At 50.5% G+C, this 14,192-nt stretch overlaps 1 protein-coding gene across 2 annotated transcripts in view; it reads right to left on the bottom strand.

The window, feature by feature from the left end:
- The window catches only part of XPR1 (xenotropic and polytropic retrovirus receptor 1), a 126,108-nt gene that overhangs the window by 18,658 nt on the left and 93,258 nt on the right, over window positions 1-14,192 (bottom strand). For both annotated transcript variants that reach the window (XR_010303145.1, XM_064148185.1), the window contains exons 8-11: window positions 11,668-11,855; window positions 11,246-11,425; window positions 5,513-5,678; window positions 1,940-2,131 (exon numbers count right to left, since the gene is read on the bottom strand). Coding sequence is in view for 1 of the 2 variants with exons in the window: in XM_064148185.1 (XP_064004255.1) it covers window positions 1,940-2,131; window positions 5,513-5,678; window positions 11,246-11,425; window positions 11,668-11,855 (726 nt within the window). In the remaining variant the exon portion in view is untranslated. The remainder of the gene's footprint in view (window positions 1-1,939; window positions 2,132-5,512; window positions 5,679-11,245; window positions 11,426-11,667; window positions 11,856-14,192) is intronic.

Genomic DNA, 14,192 nt, shown 5'->3' with positions numbered 1-14,192 from the left:
TCCAAATCTACCCCAGCCTTCCCACAGAAGGCTCGTCCAGGGTGTCCCCCCCAGGGAGGAGAAGCATTACTCAGCCTCCCTAAAGCATGCACTGTATATAACAGCACATAAGCAGTGACAATAGCCAGGCAAGCTGTGTTTGCCTCCTCTCGGGGTTTGGCAGTGGTGACTAACTGGACTGCAGGGCTGAAGAGCTGCAGAATGTCACTGAGCAAACACAGTAAACCAGGAACAAGCTCTGGGGACACGGCAGCGGGGAGGAGGTGTGCAGACGGGCCAGGGACTGTGTCCATCACTGATGCTCCCACCCCAAGTCTGCCTGCACCTCCGGATACGGAGTGCTTCACTTCCAGCCTTCAGCCAGCTCACCCCAAGGCACTGCTCTGTCCTTACACTGCAAGGCTTGAGGAAGGTTATCTGTGTGACTTCAGGCTCACCTAGGTCAAAACAGCTCTTTTATGGCCACAGGGAGGTTTATAACAGCCCTGCCACCCCCCACAAAAACCAGCACGTTAACTAGAAGGATGCTGGAACACTTTCCCCTGCCCCACCACAGTCCTGTTTCAGGCTAACTGCTCCTGGGTGTGTGCAGTTGCTGATTTCTGGAGGCATGGGAGGCAAGTGTTTTCAAATCAGAGGACAGAGCTTTGAGGAGCTCAGAACAATGAAAGGCAGGGCGGCTGCCTCAAGTGCAGAAACCAAAAGCTTTTTCCTTCAGAACAAGAGCAGAATCAAGTAATTGTCGTTTCCAGGGAGATGGGGAACTTCAGGGATCAGAGCTCAATCTGCAGTTAAATGGATTGGAAACAACTCCCTGTCAGCTGCAGAAAAAACATGGAGGAAGACACAAGGAAAATCCAGGCAGGGCACACTCCTGGCACTGTGCACATCCCCCCGTGCTCAGGACTGACTTCATTTAGGTGATCCTGGTTAGCTATTCACGAACCACAGAACGGCTTAGGTTGGAAGGGACCTTAGAGATCATCTGCTCCAACCTCCCCTGCCACGGGCAGGGACATCTCTCAACTAGACTTGACTGCACAAGGGCTCATCCAAACTGGCCTTAAGCAGCTCCAGGGAGGAAGCATCCACAGGGCAACCCATTTCAGAGTCTCACCAGACTTGTACTGAAGAACTTTTTCATAAGATCCAATCTAAACCTACTCTCCCTCAAAATCATTTCCCCTTGTCCTACCATTAGACACCCTGATGACAAGTCCCCCTCCAGCCTTCCTGCAGGATTCCTTCAGGTACTGGAAGGCAGCTACAAGGTCCCTCTGGAACCTCCTCTTTGTTGAACAACCCCAACTACCTCAGCCTGTCCTCGTAGCAGAGGTGTTCCAACCCTCGGATCATCTTTGTGGCCCTTCTCCAGACTTACTCCAACAGCTCTGTGTCCCTGTCCTCACCTTATGAGGGGGACACCAGACCTAGACACAGTATCCAAGGTGCAGTCTTCCAAGAGCAAAGGGGCAGAATCACCTCTTTTGCCCTGCTGGCCACACTCCTCTTGATGCAGAGCCCAGGACACGGTTGCCTTGTGGGCTGCACCAGCACACTGCTGGCTCATGCTGAGCTTCTCATCAATCAGTACACTCCAATATCTTCCTTCAGAGCTACTCTCAACCCACTCCTTCCCTATCCACCTCCCATTCAACCTGACAGGCATTTCAAGTTTCCTCCTGCCAAGACAGAAAGGCAGAGATCCTCTCACACTCCAGAAGTGCAGTCCTAATCAGAGCAGGCATCTGCAAAGTGCCTAAAAGAAGACCTTGAAACACCCTTAGCCATCTAGGCAGAGCTTTGCCTTTCCAGGGAGCTGTTGCACAGGTGCCAAGAGACAGAAGCTCATGTGCCAATGAGATGCCAGACTGAGCTTCTCTCAGGTGAAGAGCAAGCCCCACGACTCTGCAGAAGGATTTTCCACGACGACCAATACCTTTGTGGGTGCTGTAGAGGGCTGCAAATGTCACCACGAAGAAGGTGGTGGAATATTTTCCAGCGTTAACCAGATGAAAGGCCCGTTTGTTGTCGCGGTAACGGCGCAGGCACTGGATGAAGCGCAACCAAGCGGGGATGCACTGGACAACTGCTCTCACTCCGTAGGAGTAGCTGTAACAAATCTGATTATCTGCAAGGAAAGAAAAACAGTTTGAGAGACACAAGAATCAGAGAGTTTAAGAGTTTCTATTGTTTTCCTCTCTGTAACAGTTACAGCACTTGACATGAGAGCAAGTCTCCATCGGCATGTGACATGCCCTCCCCGCAACAGCACAAGGACAGTGGGTGCAAGCTGCAGCACAGGAGGTTCCAGCTCAACACAAGGCAGAACTTCTTTACTGTAAGGGTGCCAGAGCACTGGCACAGGCTGCCCAGAGAGGTTGTGGAGTCTCCTTCTCTGGAGACTTTCAAGCCCTGTATGGATGTGCTCCTCTGTGATCTGTCTACACTGTGTGGTGCAGCTGTGGCGAGGGGGGGTTGGACTGGATGATCTCCTTGGCTCCCTTCCATCCCCTAATATCCTGTGATCCTGTGAACATCTCATGCTTAGGCACACACAGATACACATCCAGAACAGTAACAAGTTCATTACCAGAAATTATCACAGAATCATAGAATTGTCAGGGTTGGATCCTCAAGGATCATCTAGTTCCAATCCCCCCTGCCAGAGCAGGCTGCTCGGATCCACATCCAGCCTGGCCTTAAGAACACCCAGAGATGAGGCTTCCACCACCTCTTTGGACAACCTGTTCCAGTGTCTCACCACCCTTATGGTGAAGTACTTCTTCCAAACACCTAATCTGTATCTCCCCTCCTCTAGAATCTGTATCTCCCCTCCTCTAGCTTGCATCTGTTCTCCCAGTCCTGTTGCTACCTGACATCCTAAAAAGTCCCTCAGCAGTATTGGAGGGCCACAATAAGGTCTCCTCAGAGCTGTCTCCTCTCCAGACTGAACAACCACGACTCTTTCAGCCTGTCCTCACAGAAGAGGTTCTCCAGCCCTCTGCTCATCCTCATGGTCCTTCTCCATGCTGGAGGCTTCCAGAAGGCAGGACATCAATAACCCCTGCAGACGAACCAGCCTCTGACTCTGGCTGCTGCCAGCACAGTCAGCGTGCAAGGAGATTAGAAAGAGTCTATTTCTGAAGTCATTCTGTGCCCTTGGCAGAACTGTGAATAATCAAATTAGGGATGGAATTACAAAGGGCCTCTGACACTGGATTTTTGTGCATAACTGGGAGAGCATTTCCAGACCCTGCAGGACAGCAGAGCAATGCTATGTTGCCTAAGATGTCTCTGACCTATTTTTCTTGTTGATTGCAACAGGGGAGAGAAAAAAACCCAAACCCAAACCATATTTCCATCGGTGTGTGGGGTGTGGGTTTTGTTTTGTTTTGCTTGCTGTTGGGTTTGCTTTGGGTGGTTATTTTTGTTGTTAGGGGTTTTTTTTTGTCTGTTGTTTTTGGGGGGGGTATTTCTGGGAGGGGGGGCTTGCCCTCTTTGTTTTGTTGGTGTGTGTGCCTTTGGTTTGGATTGGTTTGTTGGGGTTTTTTCTTTAAAGCAAGGCTAGGCCATTGCCCAGCAACTGAGGTGAGAGGCAACAACAGCAGCAGGACCTACTGGCACACTTCTGATGTTTGACAGCCTTATTTTGATTGAACAAGTGACCAAAAAAGCCCAAACCCTGCCTGGAACCCTTAAAGCATGCTGTAGTCTTGTGCTGACTCAGCACATCTAAACTAAACACCTTGATGGATAACAAACATTTGTTTCTTATTTAGACTAACGGAGGCAAGGTTGTTCACCCTGGAGAAGGCTCTGGAGAGACCCAAGAGCAGCCTTCCAGTGCCTGAAGGGGGCCTTTAAGAAGGCTGGAGGAAAAGGACTGCTCACAAAGGCTGCAGTGATAGGACAAGGGGCAAGGGGTTGCAATTAGAGAAATGTAGACTTAGGTGGGATGTTAAGAACAAGCTCCTCACCATGAGGCTAGAGGGACACTGGAACAGGTTGCTCAGGCAGGTGGTTAAGGCCCTGTTCTTGGAGACAAAGCTGGTGAGGGGCCTGGAGCACAGCCCTGTGAGGAGAGGCTGAGGGAGCTGGGGGTGTGCAGCCTGCAGAAGAGGAGGCTCAGGGCAGAGCTCATTGCTGTCTGCAGCTACCTGAAGGGAGGCTGTAGCCAGGTGGGGTTGGGCTCTGCTGCCAGGCAGCCAGCAACAGAAGAAGGAGACACAGTCTCAAGCTGTGCCAGGGGAGGTCTAGGCTGGCTGTTAGGAGGAAGTTCCTGGCAGAGAGAGTGATTGGCATTGGAATGGGCTGCCCAGGGAGGTGGTGGAGTGGCTGTGGCTGGAGGTGTTCAAGCCAAGCCTGGCTGGGGCACTTAGTGCCATGGTCTGGTTGATTGGCCAGGGCTGGGTGCTAGGTTGGACTGGGTGAGCTTGGAGCTCTCTTCCAACCTGGTTGATTCTGTGATTCTGTGACATTCCAAGTCAGGCTTGAGGAGGCTCTGTGTAACCTGATCTGATGTAGAATGTCCCTGCTTACTGCAGCGGAGGTTGGACCAGATGACCTTTGGAGGTCCCTTCCAACCCAAACCAGTCTATGACTCTATGATTAAGCTGCTAATTATCCTAAAGCACTGCACCCTCATTCCTCTGTCAGGACTGGAAGAGGAGAAGTTGTTATCCACTCAGTTGCTTTATCTACTTTTCCTTTTTAGCAAGTAAATAAGCATTCAGCTACTTGCAACACTGTCTTAGAGGGATGAGGAGAACGAGGGGGACTGGGTGCACAGAACAAACACTGATGCTTACTGAAGCATACTGCAATTCCTCTCAGCAGAGTGTCAAAACCATCAGATGGTAACAAATTGCCTGCAGTCACTGCCTGATAATGGAGAGAGCCCAATCCAGGAGGAGACAGGTACTATTTTGCCATTGGGAAGGCCAAAGTCAACATTCATATGCCAGCTCTGAGGCTCCTCTGGCTACAAAGAACTGGCAGAGCACGCACAGCCCTGGCATCACAGCATCAGCTCTGACTGAATCAAGGGTGGCACTAACAAGCTCCAAGGAAGTTTCCCCATCCTCTCTTGCTTTAGGGCACTGTGAGTGCCTCTGAGAAGCAGGCTGCAGCACCCAAGCTCGTGGTAAACAAGCTCGTGAGACTCGTTTCCCTGCCGAGCAACAGGAACGGGCTGAAAACAATGCCAGGAAGATGGATTTCTCTTTCCAATCAGGAAGTGCTGTGTCTAAGCTCTCTGATGAATATACACATCAGGCCCAACGACTGGATTAGGAAATGAACATGGAAGTGAAGTCCCATTTCCCTGGATGGCAGCGAGAGAGGACAGAATCTCTCTAATGCTGTGCTTACAAGAAATGCCAGTGATTTCATTTCCTATGTCATCAGTAAGCTGCTTCTTCAGATCAGACAGATGATGATGAAGTTGCCTTGCTCAGTGTTTTCCAGGTCATTCTGACCACACTAGCACAAGCTGCCAGCATCACTCTACCTGTATTTGCCAGAAGTCCCGCGTTGTCCTCCCACTGAACCTCAAAGCTGTAGAAGCAGATCATGTATTCCAGATCCATCAGTATCACAACCAGGCTGTTGAGCTGATCAGCCAGCCAGAAATCTGCGAAGCCTACCTTGTGGAAGGGAGCAGTGAACACTCGAAACTGTCAGGAAAGAAAAACAACAACAGAGAATAACTCCTGACAGTGTCAGAGACGTCCAAATGCGGCGGCAGAGCATCGCAGCCTTCAACAAGCATGGACAGAGCAGAAATGCTTCAGCACTGACTGCTGACCTTTCCCTTGGGGTGACAGGGAAAAATGAGGGGCTGCTCAGTCTGCAGAAGAGGAGGCTCCCAGGTGGCCTTCTTGTGGCCTTCCAGGATCTGAAGGGGACCTACAAAAAAGCTGGGCAGGGACTTTTTAGGCTGTCAGGGAGTGATAGGACTGGGGGGAATGGAGCAAAGCTGGAGGTGGGGAGAGTCAGAGTGGAGGTGAGGAGGAAGCTGTTGAGCAGGAGAGTGGTGAGAGGCTGGAATGGGTTGCCCAGGGAGGTGGTTGAGGCCCCATGGCTGGAGGGGTTTAAGGCCAGGCTGGCTGAGGCTGTGGCCAGGCTGCTCCAGGGTAGGGTGTCCCTGGGCAAGGCAGGGGGGTTGGAAGTGGCTGATCCTTGTGGTCCCTTCCAACCCTGACTGGTTCTGTGATTCTGTGATATCTGTTTCTTTAGTTTTAGTACAAATAACATTCCTGCTGTCCTTCTGCTTTACACAACTATTCATGTCCCCCCACACCTTTCTGGTCTTTCACGGGCAGAAGAGCCCAGGCTCCTTCAGCCAAGTTACCAGAAACTGTCTCCATGTAAGAGCTCTAAGCACTTTTTTCCCTCCTGCTGCTCCTCCACTTGATCACTGTTTTCTTTCAGGCATTTGAGTCCTCTTTACTGACATCTTCCACACCCACCTCCTCCCTCACACTTAATGTCAGATTACAGACCCTCAGCATGGTCTGACCATGGCTCTGTTTCCTTAACACAGCAGTTAGAAGCTGTAAAAGTGCTTACTGGTACTGCTGGACCTGCCCAAGCCTCTGGCAGGGGAAGAGTTAAAAAAAGGGCAGAGGAAATCCTATTGCATGCCAATTAGACTCCCACTCAATCCCAGTCCACTTTCCCTCTAAGCCTTAGCAGTAGTTTCACTATTTCCAAACCAGACAGTTTTCATGGTCCATTACCTTTGATTACAACTCTCTCTCCCCAGTTAGTTCTAGTTACTAATGGCCAATTTCTCGGGGAGGCAGAGCCAGCACCATCCAGCACTTCAGAGATTTATGAGCCCTTACATTAATGACAGCACAGCCCAATGCTGAGCCTTCACACTGCCCTCCTTATTAACCTAGAGGGTACCTGGGAGAGGACTGACACACTCCCATCAGCTTGCAAGGCCAATTTAAGGCTCTGCTCCTACATTTTAAAGCCAAATGAGGGATTAAGGCTTAGTGGCATAAAGCAGATATGGATCTTGACCCAGAAAGCACTGTGACCACGTAGGACAGCAACCATTACAAAGGCTCAACCAGGGCCAGGCTTTGGAGAGGTCTGTCCTCAAAGCCACCCAGCTGCCAGAACAGCTTCTGCAGAGGTCAGAGAAACCACACCAACCTCTTTTCAAAAGGTCCTTCCTCTGTTTTCAGCACTCCCTGATACTATCTGAACCTATTTCATCACACAGCCTCCTTTTTTTCCCTGCAAACAATGCCTAACTGAAGCCATTGAAGTGCAAACAGCTTTAGAGCTTTCCTTCTTGCCTCCATGAGCAAAAAGAGATGACCAAAATCCCTGGGCTGGTAAAATCTAGGGAGAGACACTCAGCACTGCCAGGTGAGCGCAGAAACCTTTCAGAAGAGTAGAAGAGGGCAGAAGCTTTCCACCTAAAGGTCAGAACAGAGGAGGAGTCAGCAGATATGGCCATGACCTAGCTCAGGCACTGGCATCTCTGCCAGCTGCCCTGACGAACCTGAGCTGCCACTTGAACCTCCTGTGCCTACGTGCCAGGCGCTGTGGTTTCCAGCTGCTACCTGACGCTGCCTGGGCACAGCTGGAGCTGCAGCCCAGCTCCCAGAGGGTGCTGGCAGGTACCACAGGCAACTGCTCACTTTCCAGCTGCAAGGTGTGTTCAGCATCCTCCACGAGACAAACAGCCCACAAGAATAAAAGACCAAAAGCTGGAGTTGAACTTCAGCTTCCAGCAATGGGTCACACTTAGAGATCAACAGTTCCACAGTCTGAGCAGGGATTTCCTGGTGCTGATTACTGCAGACTGAGCAAGTGCTGAGATTGTGGACATCTGAGCTGGAGCTAAACTCTTCCTAGATTTTCACCTCTCTCAGACAGGCTCCCTGCAGAGAGCGTGGGCATGCAGACAGTGTGCCATCCCCTCTGCTCAGATCCAATTCCTCCTCTTGAGCTGCTCTCCCCAGCCTACACAAATGCACTCACAGGCTCCTCATCCAGCATCACAGGGGCAAAGAATGCTCACCTAAGCACGTAGGTGAGAAAGATGAGCCTAGCATGGGAATTAAAACTTACTACAGGCTACATAACTTCTTCAGAGGAAGATCGATTCAGATGTAACTTGCAGTCCCTCAGGGACTAGCAAAAGAGACTCCAACTCACAAGTACCAACAAACAGTTGGTAATGGCTTTAAACTAAAAGAGAGGAGATCTGGATGAGATATAAGGAAGAGATGGGGTTTTTTTCCACAGACAGTGGTCAGACACTGGCCCAGGTCACGCAGACAGGCAGTAGAAGCCCCATCCTTGGAAACAGGCAAGTTGGACAGGGCTCCAAGCAACCTGACCTAGTTGAAGATCACAGAATCACAGGAGGTTAGAGGCTGGAAGGGACTTTGAAAGATCATCTGGTCCAACCACCTGCCAAAGCAGGATCACCTATACCGAATTGTATCCAAGCAGGTCTTGAGTATCTCCGGGGGGAAGGCTCCACAACCTCCCTGGGCAGCCTGTTCCAGTATTCTGTGAAGATGTCCCTGCAGACTGCAGTGGAAGTTGAATCAGATGCCCCTTAAAGGTCCCTCCCAACCCAAAAGCAGGCTGTGATTCTGTGATGCAGTAAGCCTTCAAGATCCAGCTGCAAATGCTACACCACGCTGCAGGATGCTCCTGATTTGGTTCAAGTTCGAATGGAAGGTGCCAGTAATCACAGTATCACCAAGGTTGGAAGAGACCTCATAGATCATCAAGTCCAACCCTTTACCACAGTGCCCAAGGCTAGACCATGGCACCAAGTGCCACATCCAATCTTGCCTTGAACAGCCCCAGGGATGGCGACTCCACCACCTCCCTGGGCAGATGCACCCCAGTATGTCAGACTCCTTGTGGCTGGAAAGGAAGCACACTGAGCACATGAAGAAAAGTGCTTCCCAAACCAAAATGTGTGTGAACAGCACAGTTCACAGAACTGTGTTATTTAAACCTCCTTCCAGGCAGCGAGCTGCTGGCGGCTGCACAGAGGAACAAAAGACAGCCAGGCAGGCAACTGCCTACAGCAGAAATCAGACAGGCCTAGCAGTTACCCTTTGTGTGCTTTGCCTGGCCTCCTTTTTTGCCCCCACCTTCCACATAACACACAGCCAGAATGACTGTGTCGTTTCCCACCATTAAGGTGATCTTGCATTTTGATGGAGCTTTCATTTCCCCAGGAGACCTCGGGATGAATTGGCCTCTGCGCACTCAAAGGCGTGCTTGTGTCATGGGCTGCAGCCCAGCCCAGGGACAGCTAGGGTGGAGCAGGCACTGGAAGCTGCCTAAAGAGCTTTGAGGACACAGATTCTTGCCCTGTTAAGGTAAATTAGCACAGCTATTGCTCACAGGGTTGGAGCACTGCTGGTGCTTCCCTTAGCACCGAGGGACAGCAGCAAGACTAATGAGGCTTGGGACTCAAAGGCACAACCAGGAGACATGGCTGATGCTGGAAGGCAACAAAGGAGGGAACTGCAATAGCAGTAAGTTAGCAAATCAAGTAACAGAGGTGAGCACACAGAGGTTAACAAGCTGCACCTGCACACACATGCCTGAAGCATGATTCTGAATCTCATCTTTCTTATGTTCCAGATAATTGTTTTAATTGGCACTAAAATAATTCTGTGCATAACATCAGCCAGCCAAACCCTCTCCTGCTCTCAGAGCATGCTCTCAGAGCAGTTCCAGTGAGAATCAGGCATCAAGGGAACCAACTTGACTAAAGTCAATTTAAAAGGGCATAGAGGGTGGAGGATGAACTTGTGTAACAGCCACTGGGGAAGGAACTGATGAGCAACCCACCATGGGTGACAGCTGTTCCTTTGGAGCTCCCACCTAGAACTGGAACACCAAAGTACCACACATGCTTGCATTCCTTCCACAGATTTATCTCTAGAACAAGAGGGAATGGCCTCAAGCTGCAACTGGGTAGGTTTAGATTGGACATTAGGAAGCATTTTTTCCCAGCCAGAGTGGTCAGCCATTGGAAGGGACTGCACAGGAAGGTGGTTAAGTCACCAGCCCTGGCTGTGTTTAAAAGTTGTTTGGATGTGGTGCTTGAGGTTGAAGGGTGCACTTTGTGGAGCAGGGATAATGGTTGGACTTGCTGATCCTAAGGAGCTTTTCCAACCTGAATGTTTCTGCGATTCTGTGATCTTATTAGAAGACAGGAGCTGGGTCTAAAACAAATGGTTTAAGACCAGAAACAGATTTTCCTGGGGGGAAAAAACCCAACATCTTATGAACACAATTTACTTAAGCAGTAACTGCTGCAAAGGTCCCCTCTTCATCAGTGAAGCCTCTCAGTGTTGGCACTGGCCCAGTCTGGGCTGAGAAGCAGTTGTGCAGCTTTGCCTTTGAGCACTGTAACTCTTAACATAGAATCAACCAGGTTGGAAGAGACCTCCAAGCTCATCCAGCACAACCTAGCACCCAGCCCCGCCCAACCAACCAGACCATGGCACTAAGTGCCTCATCCAGGTTTGGCTTCAATACCTCCAGGGACAGCAACTCCACCACCTCCCTGGGCAGCCCATTCCAATGCCAATCACTCTCTCTGACAACAACTTCCTCCTCACATCCAGCCTAGACCTGCCCTGGCACAGCTTGAGACTGTGTCCCCTTCTTGTGTTGCTGCTTGCCTGGCAGCAGAGCCCAACCCCACCTGGCTACAGCCTCCCTTCAGGGAGCTGCAGACAGCAATGAGCTCTGCCCTGAGCCTCCTCTTCTGCAGGCTGCACACCCCCAGCTCCCTCAGCCTCTCCTCACAGGGCTGTGCTCCAGGCCCCTCACCAGCTCAGTCACCCTTCTCTGGACCCCTTCCAGCACCTCAACATCTCTCTTGAATTGAGGAGCCCAGAACTGGACACAGTACATATTTTGCTATTTTAAGCATCAAGCAAACAAAGTCTGAGTGCTTCTATATGTGCAGAAGTATATGTGCAGCTGTCTACAGGGAGATAAGCAGGTAGCTACCTGCAACAGGAAGCTAATGACAGACAGGCAGAGACAAGCAGAAGCTGCTTCTGACAACTCATGCTCCACCACCACCTGCACTCCATACCCTATCAGGTCTGCTTTGTGAATACACAGTGGTCTGGAGAGCCCTCTCTCCTGAAGATTAGTGACACTTGTATGTACTTAACTTGGGTTTATGGTTTAGAATGTATTTATTTAAATCAGGCTTGAGACTTACCAATAGTTTGAGCAGCCAAAACCGGGACTTGTAGTATAAGGTCTTGGTAGGGTTGATGAGAAAAAGCAACATGAAGCCGTACAAGATGAGTGGATTCACCTGCATGGGGATGTAGGTGAATTTACCATATATACATGCCAGCAGGCTCAGGCACCACAGAACCCCCAGGAAACCAGCAATCTACAGAAACAGAGGGGGAAAAACAACAAAACACAGAGATACCTTATGAAAATGCAGCTCCCAAATCCACAATGAATTCTCATTACAAGGAAAGGGAGAGCAGTGCTCAGTCCTGTAATCTAATCAGACTTCAGCAACTTCCTCTTCTAATTGCATTAGAGCTCCTTGCCAGGAAACTGTGCAGGATTTATCCTGCTGAGACGTTGCACAGCTCAGCCACTCCTCCAGTCTGCCCTGGTTACCTCAAAGAGATGTTGATGGGACAAGTTGCTGCGGGGATTGAGTTCGAAGATGAGGACGTGGTTCACTCCAGCCTGCCTCCAGCCATATGTGTTGATGCCCAGGAGAAAGAGGAATTCTATCAGGAGAAAGCCACCTCGATAGATTCTCACCAGTGGCCACACATTTGGTCCATCTATAAAAGCCACACCTGGCAAAGAGAGAAGTGAAAGCACCTCAGCAACAGTACAAGTCATGGCATGAAGCAAAGCCATGCTCCCCTGCTGGAGCAGGCTGCCCAGAGATGTGGTTGAGACCCCATCCCTGGAGACATTCAAAGTCAACCTTGATGGGGCCATGAGCAGCCTGATCTAGTCGGGAATGTCCCTGCTCACTGCAAGCTGGTCAGGCAAGATGACCTTTGAGGGTCCCTTCCACCTGAAAGCATTCTGTGACTCTCAGACGCTGGGCTGTAGCCCATGAAAACAAGAACATGCTCCTGAGGGAGCTGGGGGTGTTCAGACTGGAGGAGAGGAGGCTCCAGGGAGACCTAACAGCAGCCTTCCAGTAGCTGAAGGGGCCCCATAAGGAGGAGAGAGACTGTTTACAAAGGCCTGTGGTGACAGGACAAGAGGCAGTGGCTTCAAACGAGAGAAGATTGGACATTGGAGCAGGCTCTTTACTATGAAGGTGCTGGAACACTGGAACAGGTTGCCCAGGGAGGTGGCTGGGCCCATCCCTGCAATCTTCACAGTGAGGCTCAACAGGGCTCTGGGCAGCCTGACTTAGTTGAGGATGTCCCTGCTGACTGCAGGGCAGTTGGACTAGATCTGGGTTGGAGATCCCTTCTAACCCAGGCCATTCTATGGTTTCTACACACCTGCATACTGCAGCAAGCAGAGGACTTTTTGCCTAGGGCTGTCAAAGGATTTCAGAGTATTTTAGAGTGTTTAGGAGCCTTCTGGGATAAATTCACTCTGCAGCTGGTGTAGTTGGGTCATTAGCAGCATCTTAAATCCCTTGTCTCACACTACACAGGCACAAGGGACAGCACTAGCATAAATCGTGACTACAGGCACTGAAATGTTCTGGTTTAATGGAGATGAAATCCCAACAGACAGATAGAACAAACACTTCAGCTTGCCAGGAAAGGCAAGAAGCACCATTCAGAGCATTTCAAACAAGGCTGAGCTGGGCCAAGCTCAACACCACTGCAGTGTAATGCATAGCCACAACGAGAGGCTACTGGAATGGGCTGCCCAGAGAGGTGGTGGAGTCGCCGTCCCTGGAGCTGTTCAAGAGAGGATTGGACGTGGCACTTGGTGCCATGGTCTGGCCTTGAGCTCTGTGGTAAAGGGTTGGACTTGATGATCTATGAGGTCTCTTGAACCTTGGTGATACTGTGGTACCCAGCTGCACCCAAACAGACATCCCAGCACAAGGCAGCAGCACTGCTGAGCTGCCTCTGCTCAGTCTTCAGGGGTCTGGAGAGAAGTGGGCTTCATTTCAGCCCAAGAGCAGCCTCACACAGCAGCAGCAGCTTTCTCTAGCACAAAATCTCTGCAAAAATCCCACTCCCCCAGGTGCCAATGTGTGTTCTGTGAGAGAGGCACGAATACAGCACAGTCACTTGAACCCCCACTTCAGTTTTGTGGAGTGCCCTTTAAAGTTGGAGAACAACAGCCGATGCTGAGCATTTATTGCCACAAACCTTCCTGTCTAAATTACAGCCCCAAGTTTTTCCAGGATCTGAAGTGGCCTACAAAAAAGCTGGGCAGGGACTTTTGAGGCTGTCAGGGAGTGCCAGGACTGGGGGGAATGAGCAAAGCTGGAGGTGGGGAGAGTCAGCCTGGAGGTGAGGAGGAAGTTGTTGAGCATGAGAGTGGTGAGAGGCTGGAATGGGTTGCCCAGGGAGGTGGTTGAGGCCCCATGGCTGGAGGTGTTTCAGGCCAGGCTGGCTGAGGCTGTGTGCAGCCTGCTCTAGGGTAGGGTGTCCCTGGGCATGGCAGGGGGATTGGAACTGGCTGCTCCTTGTGCTCCCTTCCAATCCTGACTGGTTCCATGATTCTATTCTATGATTCAATCTTTCTTTAGTTCTGGTTTTACAAACTGACAGGACTAACAATTCTTGTATTAGTATTTCTTGGTCATTTAGATTTTCTTCTTCAGTGATCTTTGGAGGTATCCCTGCAGGTGTTCAAGATGAGAATGGATGAGGCACTTAGTGCCGTGGTCTGGTTGACTGGAGAGGGTTGGGTGCTAGGTTGCACTAGGTGACCTTGGAGGTCTCTTCCAACCTGGTTGATGCTATGATTCTCTGAAATTAAGGAGGGGAACTGTGTGAGGAGCAATGACTCAATGAAATGTAATAAAACTTTAAAGGAACTGCTGGCTTCATGCAAAAGGAGAGTCAATGTTGTGAGCAGAAATGCCAGACACCCTGAAGAAGCTGGAAGAAATGAGGCTTCAATGTGGAACTGCAAAAGCAGCATTTCAAACTGCAGTCTGAAATGCCTGCAGACAAACCTGGCCTGTTTTGGGAGGTGCT

The sequence above is a fragment of the Pogoniulus pusillus genome, chromosome 8 (assembly GCF_015220805.1).
Source record: "Pogoniulus pusillus isolate bPogPus1 chromosome 8, bPogPus1.pri, whole genome shotgun sequence".
NCBI lineage: Eukaryota > Metazoa > Chordata > Aves > Piciformes > Lybiidae > Pogoniulus > Pogoniulus pusillus.
Note: the sequence above shows the minus strand (reverse complement) of the source record. Positions and strands in the feature narration are given on the sequence as shown.